This window comes from Siphateles boraxobius, unplaced genomic scaffold (genome assembly GCF_051911475.1).
Source record: "Siphateles boraxobius isolate OS27281-9 unplaced genomic scaffold, OSU_SipBor_1 103, whole genome shotgun sequence".
In the NCBI taxonomy this organism is placed as follows: Eukaryota; Metazoa; Chordata; class Actinopteri; order Cypriniformes; family Leuciscidae; genus Siphateles; species Siphateles boraxobius.
The window spans coordinates 387523-410428 of record NW_027508704.1 but is presented as its reverse complement, the minus strand read 5'-3'; the positions used below and the strand labels follow the sequence as shown (position 1 = coordinate 410428).

General features: G+C 39.1%; 2 protein-coding genes across 8 annotated transcripts in view; one reads left to right on the top strand and one right to left on the bottom strand.

The window, feature by feature from the left end:
• map2k4b (mitogen-activated protein kinase kinase 4b) lies at window positions 1-17151 on the top strand. 2 transcript variants are annotated; one of them, XM_077245785.1, is made up of 13 exons: window positions 1-355; window positions 1216-1251; window positions 1361-1393; window positions 2637-2739; window positions 2979-3153; window positions 7884-8003; window positions 8124-8243; window positions 8565-8616; window positions 8707-8834; window positions 12728-12805; window positions 12878-13026; window positions 14671-14716; window positions 15247-17151. In XM_077245785.1, the coding sequence occupies exons 1-13, from the start codon at window positions 244-246 to the stop codon at window positions 15358-15360; spliced, it is 1266 nt and encodes a 421-aa protein (XP_077101900.1). In that variant the 5' UTR covers window positions 1-243; the 3' UTR covers window positions 15361-17151. The 2 variants fall into 2 exon arrangements, with proteins under 2 accessions (XP_077101900.1, XP_077101909.1); XM_077245794.1 differs by lacking the exon at window positions 1361-1393.
• Window positions 17152-17832: 681 nt separating this feature from the next.
• myocd (myocardin) overlaps window positions 17833-22906 on the bottom strand; it is a 62706-nt gene continuing 57632 nt past the window's right edge. For 2 of the 6 annotated variants that reach the window (XM_077245722.1, XM_077245737.1), the window contains 2 exons: window positions 20837-21212; window positions 17833-19617 (listed from right to left, as the gene is read on the bottom strand). In XM_077245722.1, coding sequence (XP_077101837.1) covers window position 19617; window positions 20837-21212 — 377 coding nt within the window. In that variant the 3' untranslated portion in view covers window positions 17833-19616. Of the gene's footprint in view, window positions 21273-22906 lie in introns of all 6 variants that reach the window. The other 4 variants (XM_077245702.1, XM_077245703.1, XM_077245713.1 and 1 more) reach the window with 4 other exon arrangements.

The window sequence follows — 22906 nt, the reverse complement described above, 5'->3', positions numbered from 1 at the left end:
CACACACACACACACACACACACACACAGTTTTAAGCGGCGCACTTCCAGTTTCTGCTCACCGAATCAGACTGTACTGTCCCGCCTGAGGAACTTTAACCCCCTCGTTTCTAAATTCAACTGAATGGGGTGCGAAACCCTCCTCGGTTTCCTCCAGTAGTGTGTGTGTGTGTGTGTGTGTGTGTGTGTGTGTGTGTGGCGCTGAAGAGTCGCTCTGCTGCTGCTGGAATCAAACTGATCCACAATGGCGACTCACAGTCCCAGTAGCAGCAACTCACAAACAAGCCCGTGTATCCGGAGCATCAGCGCTGCGGGACCCGTGAAGCAACACACGCAACACCTGAGCAACACGCAGGGTAAGACACACACACACACACACACACGAGCTTCAGGTGCTGGTGCATAGTGAGCTCAGCTCAAGTGTTTAGGCCAGGCCTTCTCTCTCTCTCTCTCTCTCTCTCTCTCTCTCTCTCTCTCTCTCTCTCTCTCTCTCTCTCTCTCTCTCTCTCTTCCCGACGCGTCGTGTGTTTACAGTGTGTTACAGAGTTTCTGAAATGTTTTAGTCCTCGTTCTTCGGGCTGCTTTGCTCTGCTGAGGCTGTAGGCCTTCTCACTGACTCGCGTCAAGTTCTGTTTTGTTTTGTGGCATCAAACCGGTGCTAAAATGAGCTGTTCCTCTCCGTGCTGTCCATCTAGACAACTCACTAGGGTGTTGTACACGCACCTCGTTCAGTATTGTAACAGAATCATAATGATACTGCAATGTTACATGTATGTATTAGTTACATTTATGCATTTGGAAGATATTATAATGATACATTTATGCATTTGACAGATGCTACAATGTTACATTTATTGATTTTCACAGATGCTACAATGTTACATTTATGCATTTGACAGATACAATAATGTCACTGTTGCTATTATGCATGATACAGTAATGTTAATGCTCTATAGATTAATGCATGCAGGAGTTATCAATTACATGCATACTAACCCAGACAGCAACATAGTGTCGGCTCAGATCTGGAACATGTGGATTCAACGCGTATGTGGGCCGGATCTGGGCCGACACTATGTTGCTGTCTGGGAATGAAACGCGTGAGCCTGAAGAATGATTAATAGCAGTTATTAATATCACGTGTTTTTCCATTGAGCCAAACATTCTGTGTCAGTTTGATTGATTGTTTGTCATTTGTAAATTAATTCTTTTTCAGATTCCAACTCATGCTGGAGGTGTCAGAATGAAACAGGTACTGTGAGCCACACACACACACACACACACACACACACGCCTCATTCTTATTTACACCTTCATCATCATCTGCATGCGTTTTCATCATTGTTTTCCTTTTTCTGTAGGATTTCAGATAAATCTGACTGGAGTAACCCAAAGTAAGCCAGTTTTCTGTGCTATTGTAATCTCTCTGCGGGTTCTCTCCAGAAAACAGGATGATCTCTGCCACTGAAACGCTTTAAAGCGAGAGTTCACTTAGAAATACTGTCATCAGTTTCGCTCATCTTCACAACACACATGAAGATATTTGTAATATTTCTGTCTAATCACCCAAAAACTCTTAACGCTTCAAAACGCTCATAAAGAGATGGTAAAATAAATCCATATGAATCACGTGGTTTAATCCCAGTCTTCTGAACATACACGACCACTTTATATGATGAACAGATTTAATTTAAAGTCCCCCTGTGGTGAAGATCCAGCGTTTAATGTTGTTTATATGTCTATGTGGTGTTTTTAATGTGCTTTAAGACGAATCATGTGTAAATTCATAAGTCGACAGCATTGCTGAGTATTTTCTCCTTAAAACTGCAGTGAACCAAAGACAGTCTCAAAAACACGCTTTGAAATCGCTGGTGTTTCTGACGTCACAAACTACCTTGTAACCAATCAGATCAACGTGTGATCGTCAACGTGTGGATCTCTGAGTGAGTGAGTGAGTGAGTGGAGGCGGGGCTCATTTGCATATTCATAGAACCGCGTATACTACATGAGGCAAGGGTGTCGAGATATTTTAAGGCATGAAGACATTTTTCTTCAAAGAAAAAAAAACATTTAAATGTAATTTTAATGATCAAAGATAAGTGTTAAGGGATAAAATGATTGATACAGGGAACTTTTAGCTTTTATTCACATATAAACACATTTTTATTGAAACGGAAGCTCAACCATATTAATTTTACCATCTCTTTATGAACGTTTTGAAGCGTCAGAGTTTTGGATGAACAGACTTTCAATGGAGGGACAGAAAACTCTCAGATTTCATTACAAATATCTTCATTTGTGTTCTGAAGATGAATGAAAGTGTTATGGATTTGAATGACAGGGAGAGTAAATGATGACAGAATTTACATTTTTGGGTGAACTGTCGCTTTAAGACCAAAGTCAGCTACATGTGAATCTAATAGTCTAGAATAATTTTGACATTTTTTGAAGAAATTGTGATTAGTGCGTTTCCTTGCAAAAGATATTAGCAAACATCACTTCAACGAAAGTTGTTTTCAATCATCTGGAATCATCTCATATTTTTTATTCCCATTTTCATTTCTGGCTTCCTGTTGAATTAGTTGACTGTGTTTAGATGCAAAAACAAGAAAAAGTGAACATTCTCCTCCTTCACAGGTAAACGCAAAGCACTTAAGTTAAACTTTGCCAATCCACCGGTCAAACCGACCACTCGTCTGCCCATCGTCACGCCGGCTCCTCCTTTCCAGAATCCACACATGTGAGTGCGTCACACACACACACACACACATCATATGCAGAGAAACTCTAGGTGATGTTGATTTCCCAGAGCTCAGCTCAGAACATCACTGTTTGTTTGAACAACTCATAACTGGCTCGACCAATGGTGTGAGTTTGGGGGCGGGGCTTTCGGTTTGCCCAGCCAATAGCAGATGGGTTCAGGAAATCGTTTGATAAGTCATTATTTCTGATTGTAAAAAGCTTCACGATGACTTTCAGAGAGCGTCTGCGCACACACAGCATCGAGTCCTCGGGGAAGCTGAAGATTTCTCCAGAACAGCACTGTGACTTCACTGCCGAGGACCTGAAGGATCTGGGAGAGATCGGGAGAGGAGCGTACGGCTCCGTCAACAACATGGTGCACAAACCCAGCGGGCAGATCATGGCCGTCAAGGTGATTCAGATGCTTTCATTCGTCAGTTTTGCCCTTTCATATTTTCAAATCTAAAATTAAATTCTGCCGAGCAATGATTAATCGCATCCAAAATAAAAGTTTATGTGTGTACTGTGTATAATTATTTTGTATATATAAATGCACACACATGAATGCATATATTTAAGAAAAATGTGTTAATATAAATTATGTATAAATATATATACATGTATATATACACATACATGCAAATATCTCTTAAATGTATAAATGCATGTGTGTGTGTGTATATATATATATATAGTACACACACATATATTATGTAAACACAAACTTTTATTTTGGATGTGATTAATTGTTGCCCAACACTAATTATTATTATTTAAAACACGGCACTGTTGCTCGTTCTACGATGATTCACGATCAGTGAATACCTCGCATTATGATAATGTTTAACTTATGGTGTTTTCTTATTCCCTCTGTTTAATGGCTAATAAAGCAGATATACACACAGCTGCTTTGTTTACAGAGGTAACTGCTATATTTCTGAGCTGGCACCTGTTGTTTTTGATCAGACCAGTGAGAATATTGACCTATATTACACGGCTCACATGCAGTGTAAAAAAATAGAACAAGGTGTCTAGTACGGTGGCCGAGAGAGCTCAACGTGCTGCAACCTAAAGAAGACGCATGCAAATAGAAAAAAACACATGCAAATAGAAAAAAACACATGCAAATTAAGAAAACATCTTCATCAGTTTCACAACACACGTGCTCCAAATACTCACAACACAACCAAATACTGCATGTAACTCAGAATACAACGGAAATGTTTCCGGGGAACCTAATAAGTGACGGACCCGGCTGGGACGTGCTCATTGCTCGTGAGCATCCCTATGCCCTACTCCCTTCGAAGGGCAGACGGCAGAGCTCTTCAAGTGGGACTTTGAAGTGAGCTTGGCACTAGTGTGCCATTTATGTAGCCGTTTGGAGCGCACTTGATGAAGGGAGCATCGAAAGACAACTTAATTTCCATCGTAAATATTTTCACCTGGGATGTTCCCATGACAACAACGCAGCACGTTGTCCATCAGCTGAATAGCTGTTCTGACGACAGAAATATAATGCTGTTAACATAACGGTTGCAAATAAAATCATTTTTTTATTTTTACTTCACAAAAAAACTGTTAAAGTATGCGTTTTATATCCGTTATATCTGTGTGTCAGTGTCTCAACTTTAAACCTTTGGACCCCACATTACCTAACATTTCTTATGAAACGTTTCTTTATGAAAATTTAAACATGAAACAATTTGTATAGTGTAACTGATGTATAGATTAATATCTTGCCTTCATGTTCTTCTCTATCTTTTTTATTTATTTATTTTAGTTTTCAGCTCATTGCTCTTTTCTCATTTGTATTCTGATGACATTGAACATTTTGTTAATACATTTTGTATTTTGTATACAAGTTGTATGTCATAAAAAATGTAATTTGTGTTTTGCGGGGAAAAAAAGGTTAAAAGAAATAAAATAAAGTAGAATTTTGAGCTGTAAGCAAAGAGTATAGACGAACTATAAAAAGTATAATATTATGATATTACTTATATACAATATTATTTTAATATTATAGTTTATTTATAAAAAAATATAGGCTTTCACTTCTTGTCAATAAACGTTCTTTGCTGTAAGCACGTCTATGAGCACGTCCCAGCCGGGTCCGTCACTTATTAGGTTCCCCGGAAACATTTCCGTTGTATTCTGTGTTACTTGCAGTGCTTTCTGTATTTGGTTGTGTTGTGAGTATTTGGAGCACGTGTGTTGTGAAACTGATGAAGATTTCTTTTAATGTGGTGGTCTTTTTTCTTTTGGTTTGCATCTTCTTTAGGTTGCAGCAAGTTGAGCTCTCTCGGCCACCGTAGTCTAGAATACTACATACAATCATATTTATAATGAATATGCATACTGTTCAGAAGTTTTAGATGTATAATGTAAATCATCTGTTTTCTATGTGAATATACAGTAAAGTGTAATTTATTCCTGTGATCAAAGCTGAATTTTCAGCATCATTACTCCAGTCTTCAGTGTCACATGATCCTTCAGAAATCTGTATTATATGATGATTTGATGCTCAAGAAACATTATGATTATTATCAGTGTTGAAAACAGTTGTGTACAATTTTTTTAAGCATTGTTTGAAGAACAAACAATGTTTTTTGCTGTTCAAAAGAACAGCATTTATCTGAAATATAACGTTTATGCAACTTTATACACCGTAAGATCACAGTAAGAGTAAGATTTTTTTATTTGGGGAGTGCAAAATAAATGAAGGTCGCATTAAAGCGGCACTATGCAGGATTTCTGTTTTTGTCGAACAGCGCCCCCTAGAGTCGCTGTAGAGTACTTGTATTTAACGTTACTGTCATAAATAGCACTCACGCAGAGCGTCTCTGCACTCACGGCCTCTGCACTTCATAATAATAAAGTATCCTGCCGCGTTTGATGGCTTACCTGAGCCTAAATGCCAGATGACACCAATAAAGTGTATCATGTACGTCGCATTATTTCGTAACAATGTCCGTTATGATGTCGTTAGACTTGAACGGTAGTGTTTATAACGGAGTGTCTATTTACAGCGAATGCAAACAGCCCGTCTGATTGGCAGTTGTGAGTAACTCCGCCCACCACTGTTTGATTGACAGCAGAAAGCTGTCTGAGAACAGCACTGTTGTGGAGAGGCGTTTATTTGAAGTAAAAATTAAGAAAATATTCAAAAAGTGCAAATAAATTGGTATTTAATGGTTGGAAATGGAGTAAAGTGTTGAACGAGTAGGGTTAAGGTTCGGCGTAAGAGAGGAGACAAGTAATGCCCTAATAAAGCAGAATTAATTTATGATTTTAATAAATATAATCCTTATATTTATAATCCTTATATCCTTATTATTATAATCATTTATTTTTATAATGTACCACAATACACTGAGTTCGCAATAAGTCTTTACTCAATATAAAGCTCTTACTGTAAACCGCATCTATCACTATTAGACATGGTGCAAATAGCCACTGCAAATAATAGGCAAGGCAAGTTTATTCATATTGCACATTTCATACAACATGGTAATTCAAAGTGCTTTACACAGAGGAATTATGTTTTTTTCCCAGTCATTTTATGGTTTAGGATGTTACCACAAACACTGACCTACATCCGCCCAAAACAGCATTATGATCATGTGTGCAGGTCTTAAATAATATCTTAAAAAGCCTTAACTTTGTTTTAAATCCCCTGCAGAAACCCTGTGTTAGAGAGATGGAACTGACAGTAGATTTGTGTGATTGTGTGTGAATATGTGTGATTGTGTGTGAATATGTGTGATTGTGTTTGAATATGTGTGAATGTGTGTGATTGTGTGTGAATATGTGTGATTGTGGTTGTGTGTGAATATGTGTGATTGTGATTGTGTGTGAATATGTGTGATTGTGTGTGAATATGTGTGATTGTGTTTGAATATGTGTGAATGTGTGTGATTGTGTGTGAATATGTGTGATTGTGGTTGTGTGTGAATATGTGTGATTGTGATTGTGTGTGAATATGTGTGATTGTGTGTGAATATGTGTGATTGTGTTTGAATATGTGTGATTGTGTTTGAATATGTGTGATTGTGTGTGAATATGTGTGATTGTGATTGTGGTTGTGTGTGAATATGTGTGATTGTGTGTGAATATGTGTGATTGTGATTGTGGTTGTGTGTGAATATGTGTGATTGTGGTTGTGTGTGAATATGTGTGATTGTGTGTGAATATGTGTGATTGTGTGTGAATATGTGTGATTGTGTTTGAATATGTGTGATTGTGTTTGAATATGTGTGATTGTGTGTGAATATGTGTGATTGTGATTGTGGTTGTGTGTGAATATGTGTGATTGTGTGTGAATATGTGTGATTGTGATTGTGGTTGTGTGTGAATATGTGTGATTGTGTGTGAATATGTGTGATTGTGATTGTGGTTGTGTGTGAATATTTGTGATTGTGTGTGATTGTGTGTGAATATGTGTGATTGTGTGTGAATGTGTGATTGTGTGTGATTGTGTGTGAATATGTGTGATTGTGGTTGTGTGTGAATATGTGTGATTGTGATTGTGTGTGAATATGTGTGATTGTGTGTGAATATGTGTGATTGTGGTTGTGTGTGATTGTGTGTGAATATGTGTGATTGTGGTTGTGTGTGATTGTGCCTCTAGAGTCAGACAGATGTCGCTGCACCTCAGTCGAGCCTGCGTTCTGTTTTAGGGAACAAAATTAACAATTTAAAAACATCAGCAAAAATAGAATCTGCTTCTGATCAATAGTTTCATAATTGTCTGTCAAAGCAGAAGTGAGAGAGGCTGTGTGTGTGTGTGTGTGTGTGTGTGTGTGTGTGTGTGTGTGTGTGTGTGTGTGTGTGTGTGTGTGTGTGTGTGTGTGTGTGTGTGTGTGTGTGAGTGTGTGATCCCCGTGTTCTGTATCAAACATTTATTCATTACTTCAATGATCTCATTATTTCTGCCTTAAATTAATCAATTTTTCTCTACTGTGATTTTGTATATGTATATTTCTGAAATACATAACTTAGACCGTTTCCTCTGATAACAGATCACTCTAAATTGTAATGTGGACTTGCATTGCATTTTCTGTAAAGCTGCTTTGAAACGATGTGTATTGTGAAAAGCGCTATACAAATAAATGTGAGTTGTAATGTGAATGGTTTGTCCCGCAGCGTATCCGCTCCACGGTGGACGAGAAGGAGCAGAAGCAGCTGCTCATGGATCTGGATGTGGTGATGAGGAGCAGCGACTGCCCGTATATCGTCCAGTTCTACGGCGCTCTGTTCCGCGAGGTCAGATGACGAACACACACACACACACACACACACACACACACACTGCTTCTGTGTCCTGATGGAGTCGTACCGGACTGACCTGTGTGTGTGTGTGTTGGTGTGTGTGTGTGTGTGCAGGGCGACTGCTGGATCTGCATGGAACTGATGTCTACCTCCCTCGACAAATTCTACAAATATGTATATTGTGCATTAGATGATGTCATTCCAGAGGAAATATTAGGCAAAATTACATTAGCGGTAAGTCACTGATTTCATACATCAACAAAAGGTTATTTATTGTTGTTGTAGTGGTAGTAATAATGCTAATGATGATAATGATGATGGTAATAATATAATAATAATAATTATATAATATAATACTGATAATGCTTAATATATTATTATATAACTAATCATAATAATTATATAATAATAATAAATAACAATAATAGTTATTGTTGATAATAAAATATTATTATTATTATTATTATTATTATTATAATCAATAATATTATAATTATTAAGTATTCATAATAATTATTGTTGAATTAAAGCCTTGTGCCTGTATTGTGTCTGCAGACTGTGAAAGCACTGAATCACTTGAAAGAAAACTTGAAGATCATCCACAGAGGTGAGTTTCCAAGCTGAAGCAATTACACCATTAAATCACTTGAGTTTGTTTTCTGACGCTGGAGTGAATGAATGCTGGGCTTGTTTTCAGACATCAAACCCTCCAACATTCTCCTGGACAGAAACGGCAACATTAAACTGTGTGATTTCGGCATCAGTGGACAGCTGGTCGACTCCATCGCCAAGACCAGAGACGCCGGCTGTCGACCGTACATGGCTGTGAGTGACGGCTCTCTGATGATGATAAATGTGATGGTGGTGATGATGATGCATGTGATGATAATGATGATGAATGTTATGGTGGTGATGATGATGATGAATGTGATGGTGATGATGATGAATGTGATGGTGATGATGATGAATGTGATGGTGATGATGATGAATGTGATGGTGATGATGACGAATGTGATGATGTTGAAGATGAATGTGATGATGATGATGATGATGATGATGAAGATGAATGTGATGGTGCTGATGATGGTGAATGTGATGGTGATGATGATGATGAATGTGATGGTGATGATGACGAATGTGGTGATGATGAATGTGATTGTAATTATGAATGTGATGGTGATGATGATGAATGTGATGGTAATTATGAATGTGATGGTAATTATGAATGTGATGGTGATGATGATGAATGTGATGGTGATGATGAATGTGATGGTGATGATGATGAATGTGATGGTGATGATGATGAATGTGATGGTGATGATGATGAATGTGATGGTGATGATGACGAATGTGATGATGTTGAAGATGAATGTGATGATGATGATGATGATGATGAAGATGAATGTGATGGTGCTGATGATGGTGAATGTGATGATGAATGTGATGGTGATGATGACGAATGTGGTGATGATGAATGTGATGGTACTGATGATGATGAATGTGATGGTGATGATGATGAATGTGATGAAGATGAATGTGATGGTGCTGATGATGATGAATGTGATGGTGATGATGATGATGAATGTGATGGTGATGATGACGAATGTGGTGATGATGAATGTGATGGTACTGATGATGATGAATGTGATGGTGATGATGACGAATGTGGTGATGATGAATGTGATGGTACTGATGATGATGAATGTGATGGTGATGATGACGAATGTGGTGATGATGAATGTGATGGTACTGATGATGATGAATGTGATGGTGATGATGATGAATGTGATGATGATGAATGTGATGGTGATGATGACGAATGTGATGGTGGTGATGATGAATGTGATGGTGGTGATGATGATGAATGTGATGGTGGTGATGATGAATGTGATGGTGGTGATGATGAATGTGATGGTGGTGATGATGGTGAATGTGATGGTGGTGATGATGAATGTGATGGTACTGATGATGATGAATGTGATGGTGATGATGATGATGAATGTGATGGTGATGATGATGAATGTGATGGTACTGATGATGATGAATGTGATGGTGATGATGATGGTGAATGTGATGGTGGTGACGATGAATGTGATGGTGATGATGATGATGAATGTGATGGTACTGATGATGATGAATGTGATGGTGATGATGACGAATGTGGTGATGATGATGAATGTGATGGTGATGATGATGAATGTGATGATGATGAATGTGATGGTGATGATGATGAATGTGATGGTGATGATGACGAATGTGGTGATGATGACGAATGTGATGGTGGTGATGATGAATGTGATGGTGGTGATGATGAATGTGATGGTGGTGATGACGAATGTGGTGATGATGATGAATGTGATGGTGATGAAGATGAATGTGATGGTGGTGATGACGAATGTGGTGATGATGATGAATGTGATGGTGATGATGACGAATGTGGTGATGATGATGAATGTGATGGTGATGATGACGAATGTGGTGATGATGACGAATGTGATGGTGGTGAGGATGAATGTGATGGTGGTGATGACGAATGTGGTGATGATGATGAATGTGATGGTGATGAAGATGAATGTGATGGTGGTGATGACGAATGTGGTGATGATGATGAATGTGATGGTGGTGATGACGAATGTGGTGATGATGATGAATGTGATGGCGATGAAGATGAATGTGATGGTGCTGATGATGAATGTGATGGTGGTGATGATGAATGTGATGGTGCTGATGATGATGAATGTGATGGTTGTGATGATGAATGTGGTGATGATGATGAATGTGATGGTGGTGATGACGAATGTGGTGATGATGAATGTGATGGTGATGGTGATGATGATGAATGTGATGGTGATGATGAATGTGATGATGATGATGATGAAGATGAATGTGATGGTGCTGATGAATGTGATGATGGTGATGATGATGAATGTGATGGTGATGATGATGAATGTGGTGATGATGAATGTGATGATGATGATGATGAATGTGATGGTGGTGATAATGAATGTGATGGTGATGATGATGAATGTGATGGTGATGATGATGAAGATGAATGTGGTGGTGCTGATGATGATGAATGTGATGGTGATGATGATGAATGTGATGGTGATGATGATGAAGATGAATGTGGTGGTGCTGATGATGATGAATGTGATGGTGGTGATGATGAATTCGATGGTGATGATGATGAATGTGGTGATAATGAATGTGATGGTGGTGGTGATGATGAATGTGATGGTGGTGATGACGGATGTGATGGTGAAGATGAATGTAATGATGATGAAGATGAATGTGATGGTGCTGATGATGATGAATGTGATGGTGGTGATGATGAATTTTATGGTGAAGATGAATGTGATGATGAAGATGAATGTGATGGTGGTGATGATGAATGTGATGGTGGCGATGATGATGAATGTGAAAGTGATGATGATGAATGTGATGATGATGATGATGATGAAGAAGATGAATGTGATGGTGCTGATGATGATGAATGTGAAAGTGATGATGATGAATGTGATGATGATGAATGTGATGATGATGATGATGATGAAGAAGATGAATGTGATGGTGCTGATGATGTTGAAAGTGATGGTGGTGATGATGAATGTGATGGTGATGATGATGAATGTGGTGATGATGATGAATGTGATGGTGGTGACGATGAATGTGATGGTGATGATGAATGTGATGATGAAGATGAATGTCATGGTGCTGATGGTGATGAATGTGATGGTGGTGATGATGAATGTGATGATGATGATGATGAATATGAATGTGATGGTGCTGATGATGATGAATGTTATGGTGATGATTTCGAATGAGATGGTGAAGATGAATGTGAAGATGAAGATGAATGTGATGGTGCTGATTATGAATGTGATGATGACGAATGTAGTGGTGAAGATGATGATGCTGAATGTGATGGTGCTGATGATGATGAATCTGATGGTGATGGTGACGAATGTGGTGATGATGATGAATGTGATGGTGGCGATGATGATGAATGTGAAAGTGATGATGATGATGATAAATGTGATGGTGATGATTACAAATGTGATGATGATGAATGTGATGGTGATGATGAATGTGATGATGATGAATGTGATGGTGATGATTACGAATGTGATGGTGATGATGATGAATGTGATGGTGGTGATGATTACGAATGTGATGATGATGAATGTGATGGTGGTGATGATGATGAATGTGATGGTGATGATGATGAATGTGATGGTGTTGATTACGAATGTGACGATGATGAATGTGATGGTGGTGATGATGAATGTGATGGTGGTGATGATGAATGTGATGGTGGTGATGATGATGAATGTGATTGTGGTGAATGTGATGGTGATTACGAATGTGGTGATGATGAATGTGATGGTGGTGATGATGATGAATGTGATGGTGGTGATGATTATGAATGTGATGATGATGAATGTGATGGTGATTACGAATGTGGTGATGATGAATGTGATGGTGGTGATGATGATGAATGTGATGGTGGTGATGATGAATGTGATGGTGGTGAATGTGATGGTGATGATTACGAATGTGATGATGATGAATGTGGTGATGATGATGAATGTGATTGAGATGATGAATGGGATGTTGATGATGATTAACGTGATGGTGATGATGGTGAATGAGATGGTGATGATGATGAATGTGATGGTGGTGATGATGATGATGAAGATGTGTTGTGGTGTTTTCAGCCCGAACGGATCGACCCCAGCGCCTCTAGACAGGGTTACGATGTTCGTTCAGACGTCTGGAGTTTGGGAATCACGTTGGTACGTCTCCACTCACTCTCTTCAGGTCCTGATGATGTAAGAGTGTGTGACACGTGTGTGTGTGTGTTGCAGTACGAGCTGGCGACGGGCCGCTTCCCCTACCCCCGCTGGAACAGTGTGTTTGATCAGCTGACTCAGGTGGTGAAGGGAGACCCTCCTCAGCTCAGCAGTTCCGAGGAACGCCAGTTCTCTCCCAAATTCATCCAGTTCGTTAATCTATGGTGAGCTTCCAAACCTGGGCCTGAACGATCATGTGATCACCTCATCATGTGACACGTCTATGTGATCACCTCATCATGTGATCACCTCATGTGACATGTCTGTTTGATCATGTGACACATCTGTCTGATCATGTGACGCATCTGTTTGATCATGTAATCACCCTATCATGAGACACGTCTGTTTGATCATGTAAGGCTTGTTCAACTTGAACCAGCGCTGCACAGACCGGTCGGTTTATGACATCGAAGTACCGCGAAAGTGATTCATAAGCATACGAGCCGTCTGCTCTCTAATCGCTCTCGCGGTTCTTTGATGTCATTCACTGATCAGTATGTGTAGTGCCGGTTCAAGTCGAACAAGCCTGTAATCACCCAATCATGTAACGCGTCTGTTTGATCATGTAACCACCCTATCATGTGACACATCTGTTTGATCATGTAATCACCCTATCATGTGACACATCTGTTTGATCATGTGATCACCTGATCATGTGACGCGTCTGTTTGATCATGTGACATGTCTGTTTGATCATGTGATCACCCTATCATGTGACACGTCTGTTTGATCATGTAATCACCCTGTCATGTGACGATTCTGTATGATCGTGTAATCACCCAATCATGTGACACGTCTGTTTGATCATGTGATCACCTGATCATGTGACGCGTCTGTTTGATCATGTGATCACCTGATCACCTCGTGACGCGTCTGTTTGATCATGTGATCACCTGATCACCTCGTGACGCGTCTGTTTGATCATGTGACATGTCTGTTTGATGATGTGATCACCCTATCATGTGACATGTCTGTTTGATGATGTGATCACCCTATCATGTGACGCGTCTGTTTGATCATGTAATCACCCTGTCATGTGACGCGTCTGTTTGATCATGTGATACCTCATCATGTGACGCGTCTGTTTGATCATGTGATCCCCCAATAATGTGACTCGTCTGTTTGATCATGTGATCACCTCATCATGTGACGCGTCTGTTTGATCATGTAATCACCTGATCATGTGACTTATCTGTCTGATCATGTAATCACCCAATCATGTGACGCGTCTGTTTGATCATGTGATCACCTCATCATGTGACGCGTCTGTTTGATCATGTGATCACCTGTTCACCTCGTGACACGTCTGTTTGATCATGTGACATGTCTGTTTGATCATGTGATCACCCTATCATGTGACATGTCTGTTTGATCATGTGATCACCCTATCATGTGACATGTCTGTTTGATCATGTGATCACCCTATCATGTGACATGGCTGTTTGATCATGTGATCACCCTATCATGTGACACGTCTGTTTGATCATAGGCTTACCCTATCATGTGACACGTCTGTTTGATCATAGGCTTGTTCGACTTGAACCGGCGCTGCACAGACCGATCGGTTGATGACATCAAAGTACCGCGAGAGCGATTAGAGAGCAGACGGCTCCTTATGCTTTTGAATCGCTCTCGCGGTACTTTGATCTCATCAACCGATCGGTCTGCGCAGCGCCGGTTCAAGTCGAACAAGCCTCATGTAATCACCCTGTCATGTGACGCGTCTGTTTGATCATGTGATACCTCATCATGTGACACATCTGTTTGATCATGTGACACTTGTTTGATCATGTGTCTCTCTTCTACAGCCTTACGAAGGACGATTCAAAAAGGCCAAAGTATAGAGAACTGCTGGTACGTCAATCCTGCCGGAGCTTTTCAACCTTTACATTGTGCTTTTTAATGAAAACATTTAAAAATACTTGTGTACAGTTTGTACAATTATATATTTTTAGGGATGCACTTTTGGATTATTGGTCAGTATTCTGTTTTTTATTGAATATTTAATTGTACATGCTCATTTTCCCTATTTTTTACATGTAGATGAACTTTTCTGCTCACATAGTTCATCTTCAAGAACACTAAAATTTAATAACACTGACATATGCAATCTTTAGCAGGTCTACAATTAATATCCTTTTGTACTTTACGTTATAATGGCATAATGCACTCATAGCATTTAAAGTGATTCTAGTTTTTCAATTTAGTTATTTAGACAAAAGAAAAAAATACTTTCCAACATCGACAGTTTTATTGAACTGAATTGATCTGAATAATGAGCTTGGAATTTTTCATATTCAATGAAGTTTGCACTCGACTTTCACGTTACTGTGGATGTGTGTTGTAACCCTGTGTGTGTGTGTGTGTGTGTGTGTGTCCTGCAGAAGCATCCGTTCATCCTGATGTACGAGGAGCGAGTGGTGGACGTGGCGTTGTACGTGTGTAAGATCCTGGATCAGATGCCAGTGTCTCCCAGTTCTCCCATGTATGTTGACTGATGGTGAGCGGTCTGTAACTCGCACGGCCCGGTCACCATGTGGTGTTCATACAGCATCAGCCCGTAACCAGCCCACATTTCACTGCGTTTACCACGTCACAACCGGCCGCAGCGCTTGCTCTCTGATGCAGTTTCATTTCAAAACCCTGAACGGCAAAGTCACCAAAAACAAAACATTGCTTCTTCTGCACTGCAAACTGATGCTCTTCCTGTGTTTCTGTCTCGTGTCCAGCACAAACATCCAAACCTTCTTAAATACAGATACATTTACTGGAGACGAACAATGACTGAAGATTTTAAGATTTGTTTAAATATGTGCTTTGTGCTTAAAACAAGAACTAATATCTGCCAGTGGCGTCAGAAAAACGATCGAGTTTTCCCTTTGGATTAAGATAATTTTTCTGACTCCATTGGCAGATTTTGATTTTGTTTTAAGCACAAACTCACTTCATTTTGATAGAATTTTCCGAAAACAAGACTTAATATCTTCGGTAATTTCCCTTCTCCAGTAAATGTCTCTTGATTTAAGAATGTTTAGATGTTTGTGCTGGAAAACGAGACAGAAACACTGAGGAAGTTCATCATTATTTTCAGTCTGGAGGCGTCGCAGAGTCGGAGAACAAGCGTTGAATGCCGGATTTGTGCTCATTTGTGAAATGAGAGTCTTGGTTAAGGGTTTGAGTATTTCACCATAATTGTACTATCGTTTATTTGTGTGAACACATGATTGTGTTTAAAGAGAAAGTCCCAAAACATTTTGTGCAATAAGAACTGGCTCTCATTTAAAAGCCATTTACATCACGGTGTGTAAACAAGCTTCAGATTCAGCAAAACAGCCTTTCTGTGTGTGTGTGTGTGTGTGTGTGTGTAAAATCATTTCGGAATATTAACAAGCAAAACTTGAATTTGCTCATTTAAGAAGACAAAGACCATCAGATCAAGTGTAATAGTTGATGATGTAGATGTTATAATGAATCGCCTCCATCAGTGTTTGTCTTCATCGCACATCATGTCACTCTATTTAATGAATCGTTATGCAAAGGTCTTGTTCTGCATCAAAGAAATGTTAAAGTAGCTTTACTTGCTCAATATGCAATATACCGTCACGATGATGCGAGCGGTTTCCACTGGCGTCTCGTATGCGATGTGCAGCGCTTCTCCTCCACTGTAAATGTGTTTCAATCACAGTTTCTTTGATTCACTCGTTTAAAGCGATGCTTTCGCATGATTTCTACAGATCCGGCATGACGGTTTACGACCCGCCTCACATAATTCATCCATAGGTCACTTATTTTAAAAAATGTGCAGCGGTTATCAAACGTTTTGATTGTATAATAATACGGCACCGAATAGTGTTCAGAGAGTTTTGTGTTTTGAAAATGAATCGCCACATCACGTGACTCTTTAAAAGAGTCAACCAATCAGCAGAAATTCAATCTAAGAAATAATAGTGCGAACATTGCAACTCAAGAATGTTTAGTACGGAGAGTAAAATAATTGTCAGAGCGATGTGTGTTATTATATTGTATCAAGAGTGGGAATTATGTACAGGAAAAAAATGATCACTGTGAAAATATTTTACTTGTATGGTGAGAATCTGTAAAAATTGTGCCATGGAAATGTGCAGGGATGATGCCGTGTTTATTCATGTTTGGAAACATCACCCTCGTCACATTATTAATGAGGATGTTTATGAATATGATCGGCGTGTTGTGATTGTTGACATTATTGTCTGTCAGATCTGAACACAGCGATGGGTTTAATGCTATAGAATAAAACCAATACTCAGCCATTCCCTGTCCGTCTGCTTTGTGAACGCATGCATATGATGTGACATTTATTGTAAACATTTAATAATAAGGGTTCAAAGTCCCCCTGTTGTCAATCATTTAATCTCTTAAAATCATCTTTGATCATTAAAATTACATATTTAAATGTTTTTTTCTTGAAAAAATGTCTTCATGCCTTAAAATATCTTGAATGTAACTCGACACCCTTGCCTCATTTAGTATGCGCTGTTCTATGAATATGCAAATGAGCCCCGCCTCCACTCACTCACTCACTCAGAGATCCACTCGTTGACGATCACACGTTGATCTGATTGGTTACAAGGTAGTTTGTGATGTCAGAAACACCAGCGATTTCAAACCGTGTTTTTGAGACTGTCTTTGGTTCACTGCAGTTTTAAGGAGAAAATACTCAGCAATGCTGTCGACTTATGAATTTACACATGGTTTGTCTTAAAGCGTATTAAAAACACCACATAGACATATAAACAACATTAAACAACGCTGGATTTTCACCACAGGGAGACTTTAGCATTAGTTAATGAGAAATAACAATGAAAAGTACTTCTACTGCATTAATTACTCCATAGTTGTGTCTGTTAACATGCATGTACGGTCAATGACTGCTTCATGTATGTTTTCCTCAGCGTTTGCATTGAGTTTTGTTCGAGCAGACGACACTGGTGTTTGTTTCATGATGGTTTATTGAACTCTCGTTACAGTAATACAGCGGTGTAGACGAATACTGGGACAGTTTATATTGGAACGCTGTTCAGTGGCCAAGCAATACAAAAGCTTTTTGTCATACGTATATATTTTCCCCAGGAGAAATCAAAAGAACAAGAAATCAGGACACACGTGAACATTTGAGCATCAGGAGGAAGAAAAACATCGATCTGGGCTGCAAACATAGAAAAATAAAATCTTTCAGAGGACGTGACATTCTTTACACAACTCTACATACAACTTTACACACACACATTTAACCTTCATTAAAAAATACTGTATGAAACTGCTTAATAATGTCTAGGATTGTTTCTGGACTTCCAACATCATTACAGTTTTATAATAATCTGCATCTACAATGATGTGTAAAAATAGAGTCTCGTATCAAAACTTGATTCTTGAATATATAAGACATGTAGTTGGTCTTTAATGCCCTTAATGCTTATTCATTCTGCATCTAAAGCTCAGGGTTTATTGCTTACAGAAGTATTTATATAAAACTCTGATTCATGTGTGTGTGAGGCTTCACGGCTCGACAGAGATCACACACACAGTCTGTACATGGAGTCGAAGGCATCAGTGGTGTGAAATATGATTAGAGACTGGAGGAAAAACTAAACATCTTTGACCAGCTTCATGAAAATAAGAAAATCTATTCACAGTTTGAGCTTTTGGTGAGCTAATATTTATTCAGTGACCAGTATTAAAGTCCTAAACTAAAGATTTTATTTCAAAAGATCAAAAAACAAGTTAAGTCCCAAATTTGCCTCAGACAAAAAGAACAATACATTTTCACAGTTAAACTTATATATTATAGATTTCCTTTTTCACAAGTGCTGGGAATCACTCGCGGCTTGATTGTCAGATGGTGGTTTAAGATTCATATACTGTGGCGTATTTGACAGAATCGGGGATTTTAAAACTGCAGTGCATGTCGTTTGAGGAAGATTAAATGACAGATCCATAAACGGTAGCCTCATCACTCTGAACTGTCAGAAACTTCATTGTTTGGTCTTTAATAAAAAGGAATTTCTCATAAATATGTCAAATATGCCAATTGAAAAAAAAGGTAGAAATAAATACATCAAAAGAGAAAGAAAACAACTAAAAAAAGAGATAACGAATGTTCAAAATAACAGAGGTGGCAGTAATAATAATAATAATAATAATAATAATCATGCAAAACAGACTTTGGGAAAGATGTTCGCAATATATAAAACAGTCTTTTTTTATTAAAAAAACCAAACATCTTTTGACCCGAGAATAATTCTCCAGTGATTATGAAGAGTTGAGATTTTATGTGTTTTGTGTTTCTGAATATAAAGAGAAAATACTCTCACGTAAAGCAGAGTAAAAACCAAAAGTTGGCACTTCCTTAATAAATTAATGACATCATGATGATGATGACGGGGAAGGAACAGGAAATGATCTCAGAAAGCGTGACACGTACTACGGTAAGCTCAAGCTGTGAAGTGTGTATTAATATTTACAGTAGCACAGGTGATATTATACTAGTGTGATGCATTACTGTGTTTTTCCCACACCACACTTCTAGTGTATTTACGGACGTCCCAGCTCGAATCCAACGGGGTTTAGAGCGTCTCTCTGTTTCCAGTCATCCAAACGTTCTTACGCAGAATCCAGAGTCAAACCAGTAAAAGTCTTGATGAGCGTGATTAAAACAGCATCAAAACACTCCTGAATCCGGACCGTTGGCGTCGGCCCGTTCCTGTGGAAGTGTGTTTCTGCACGGAATAACACAATAAAAAGGAAAATGCGACCTTTTATCTCTCAATTCTTCTTTTGAGAATTTCAAGTTTATGTCACTATCACAAGTTAAATGATTAGTTCACTTCAGAATTAAAATGTCCTGATCATTTACTTTCTTTCTTCAGTCGAAAATAAATAGAGGAAAAGAGGGTTGGGCGATATGGCAAAAATATCATAGCACGATTTTTTTCAGGAAAATCACGATTCTATTTCATGTTGGTTTTACTATTTTGCAAGTGACTGAGCATTACAACTTTTAACCACAAATGCTGGTCTTGCACGAGCTTCGATGCGACACACATTACGTAATTACATTAAAAGGTCCCGGTGTTCCGGTTCAGAAATGTAGGATAGCGCTTAAAAACTCTTTTACTCCTCCAACTTCAAAATCGCCCGACATGGTTGTTTTACCTTTTATTTCTTATTTTTGTAAATGGCGTTTGACTCAGTCTTTGCACGTTGGGTTTGTAAACACTGGGTCGGTTCTTACGCCTACGTCAAGCTTGACCTTTCACCCTGATTACGTAATGTGTGTTGCATCACAGCTCGTGCAAGACCTGCATTAGTGATTATAAAGTATATAAGTGTTTATTTAGTTCTAAATGTGCGCTGGTTTGTCTAGATCAGACTCTTATTCCTCGGCTGGATCGTGTCGAGACTTTGAAGCTGCACTGAAACTCACATTTGGACCTTCGACCCGTTGGACTCCATTGAAGTCACTATATGGAGAAAATCCTGGAGTGTTTTCCTCAAAAACCTTCATTTCTTTTCCACTGAAGAAAGAATGAATATCATTAAAGCTAATATCATTGTGAATGATACGAGGCATCCTTTATCTTATGCTTTTGAATTACTGGCTGACAGTACAAACTATCTTTTATTCCCCATAAGCAATTCGATTTTTAAATTCTTCTTCTAGTGTTGATAGATGGTCAGTTGGTCTGGTTATCTTAAATTATCTCAATGTAATTTATGGTTTAGATATGCCAACTGTGATTCTTTAAATGTCTGTGTGAGCTTGCTGCAAAGTACTTTCCCTATGGGGAAAAATAAATACTACTACTACTACATCTTGGATGACATGGGGGAGAGTAAATTATCAGGATATTTTAATTCTGAAGTGAACTACTCATTTAACATCTCATAATTGTGAGAGAAGTGTCGATGACTCCTGTTGGACCGGTTCCTCCTCACCAGTGATCGAGGTGCAGGTCCATGGCAGAGTTCAGGCTGATGTCGGTGACGTCCAGGAACTCGGTGTTGAAGATGTTTGGTCCGGTGAGAGGAAGAACGTTCTGATTCTGGAAGGAGTTTGGCGGAGTCAGATCCAGCCACTCCATGGTTTCCCAAGGCGAGTCTGTGAAGGTCATCCCGAGTCCCTGAGTCTCCATCTTCCCCATCACAGGCGTGTCCATCATCAGTCTGTCGTTGAATCCTTCGCCTGCCTCGTCGGAGTGTGTGTCGGAGTGTGTGTCGGTGTGTGTTCGGCTCAGCAGCGCCTCCAGGTGGCTGTCTCCGGGCTCGTACGCACACATGTGACTGTAGTGCCGGTGCTGGAACTTCGGGGAAACTGTAAGGTGAGGCACAACTTTGGTTACAGGAGGCTCTTCTTTGGCGTTAGCTGGCATTTCTTTAAAAAGAAGGAGGAGGACATCACAGCACAAACACTAACTTAACACCGGCACAACATCTGAGTGTGTGAAACACTAACTCAACATCTGAGTGTGTGAAACACTAACTCAACACTAACTCAACATCTGAGTGTGTGAAACACTAACTCAACATCTGAGTGTGTGAAACACTAACTCAACACTAACTCAACATCTGAGTGTGTGAAACACTAACTCAACACTAACTCAACATCTGAGTGTGTGAAACACTAACTCAACACCGGCTCAACATCTGAGTGTGTGAAACACTAACTCAACACCGGCTCAACATCTGAGTGTGTGAAACACTAACTCAACATCAGCTCAACATCTGAGGGTGTGAAACACTAACTCAACATCTGAGTGTGTGAAACACTAACTCAACATCTGAGTGTGTGAAACACTAACTCAACATCTGAGTGTGTGAAACACTAACTCAACATCTGAGTGTGTGAAACACGAGCTCAACATCTGAGTGTGTGAAACACTAACTCAACATCTGAGTGTGTGAAACACTAACTCAACACCGGCACAACATCTGAGTGTGTGAAACACTAACTCAACATCTGAGTGTGTGAAACACTAACTCAACATCTGAGTGTGTGAAACACTAACTCAACATCTGAGTGTGTGAAACACTAACTCAACATCTGAGTGTGAGAAACACTAACTCAACATCTGAGTGTGTGAAACACTAACTCAACATCTGAGTGTAAGAAACACTAACTCAACATCTGAGTGTGAGAAACACTAACTCAACATCTGAGTGTAAGAAACACTAACTCAACATCTGAGTGTAAGAAACACTAACTCAACATCTGAGTGTGAGAAACACTAACTCAACATCTGAGTGTAAGAAACACTAACTCAACATCTGAGTGTGTGAAACACTAACTCAACATCTGAGTGTGTGAAACACTAACTCAACATCTGAGTGTGAGAAACACTAACTCAACATCTGAGTGTGTGAAACACTAACTCAACATCTGAGTGTGAGAAACACTAACTCAACATCTGAGTGTGTGAAACACTAACTCAACATCTGAGTGTAAGAAACACTAACTCAACATCTGAGTGTGTGAAACACTAACTCAACATCTGAGTGTGAGAAACACTAACTCAACATCTGAGTGTGTGAAACACTAACTCAACATCTGAGTGTAAGAAACACTAACTCAACATCTGAGTGTGAGAAACACTAACTCAACATCTGAGTGTAAGAAACACTAACTCAACATCTGAGTGTAAGAAACACTAACTCAACATCTGAGTGTGAGAAACACTAACTCAACATCTGAGTGTAAGAAACACTAACTCAACATCTGAGTGTGAGAAACACTAACTCAACATCTGAGTGTAAGAAACACTAACTCAACATCTGAGTGTAAGAAACACTAACTCAACATCTGAGTGTGAGAAACACTAACTCAACATCTGAGTGTAAGAAACACTAACTCAACATCTGAGTGTAAGAAACACTAACTCAACATCTGAGTGTGTGAAACACTAACTCAACATCTGAGTGTAAGAAACACTAACTCAACATCTGAGTGTGTGAAACACTAACTCAACATCTGAGTGTGTGAAACACTAACTCAACATCTGAGTGTGTGAA

Coding starts and splice junctions, on each gene's coding strand:
- map2k4b (XM_077245785.1), top strand. CDS start 244: ATGGCGACTCACAGTCCCAGTAGCAGCAACTCACAAACAAGCCCGTGT. Junction 8,244..8,564: donor TAGGCAAAATTACATTAGCG/GTAAGTCACTGA, acceptor TTGTGTCTGCAG/ACTGTGAAAGCACTGAATCA. Junction 13,027..14,670: donor ATCCAGTTCGTTAATCTATG/GTGAGCTTCCAA, acceptor TCTCTTCTACAG/CCTTACGAAGGACGATTCAA.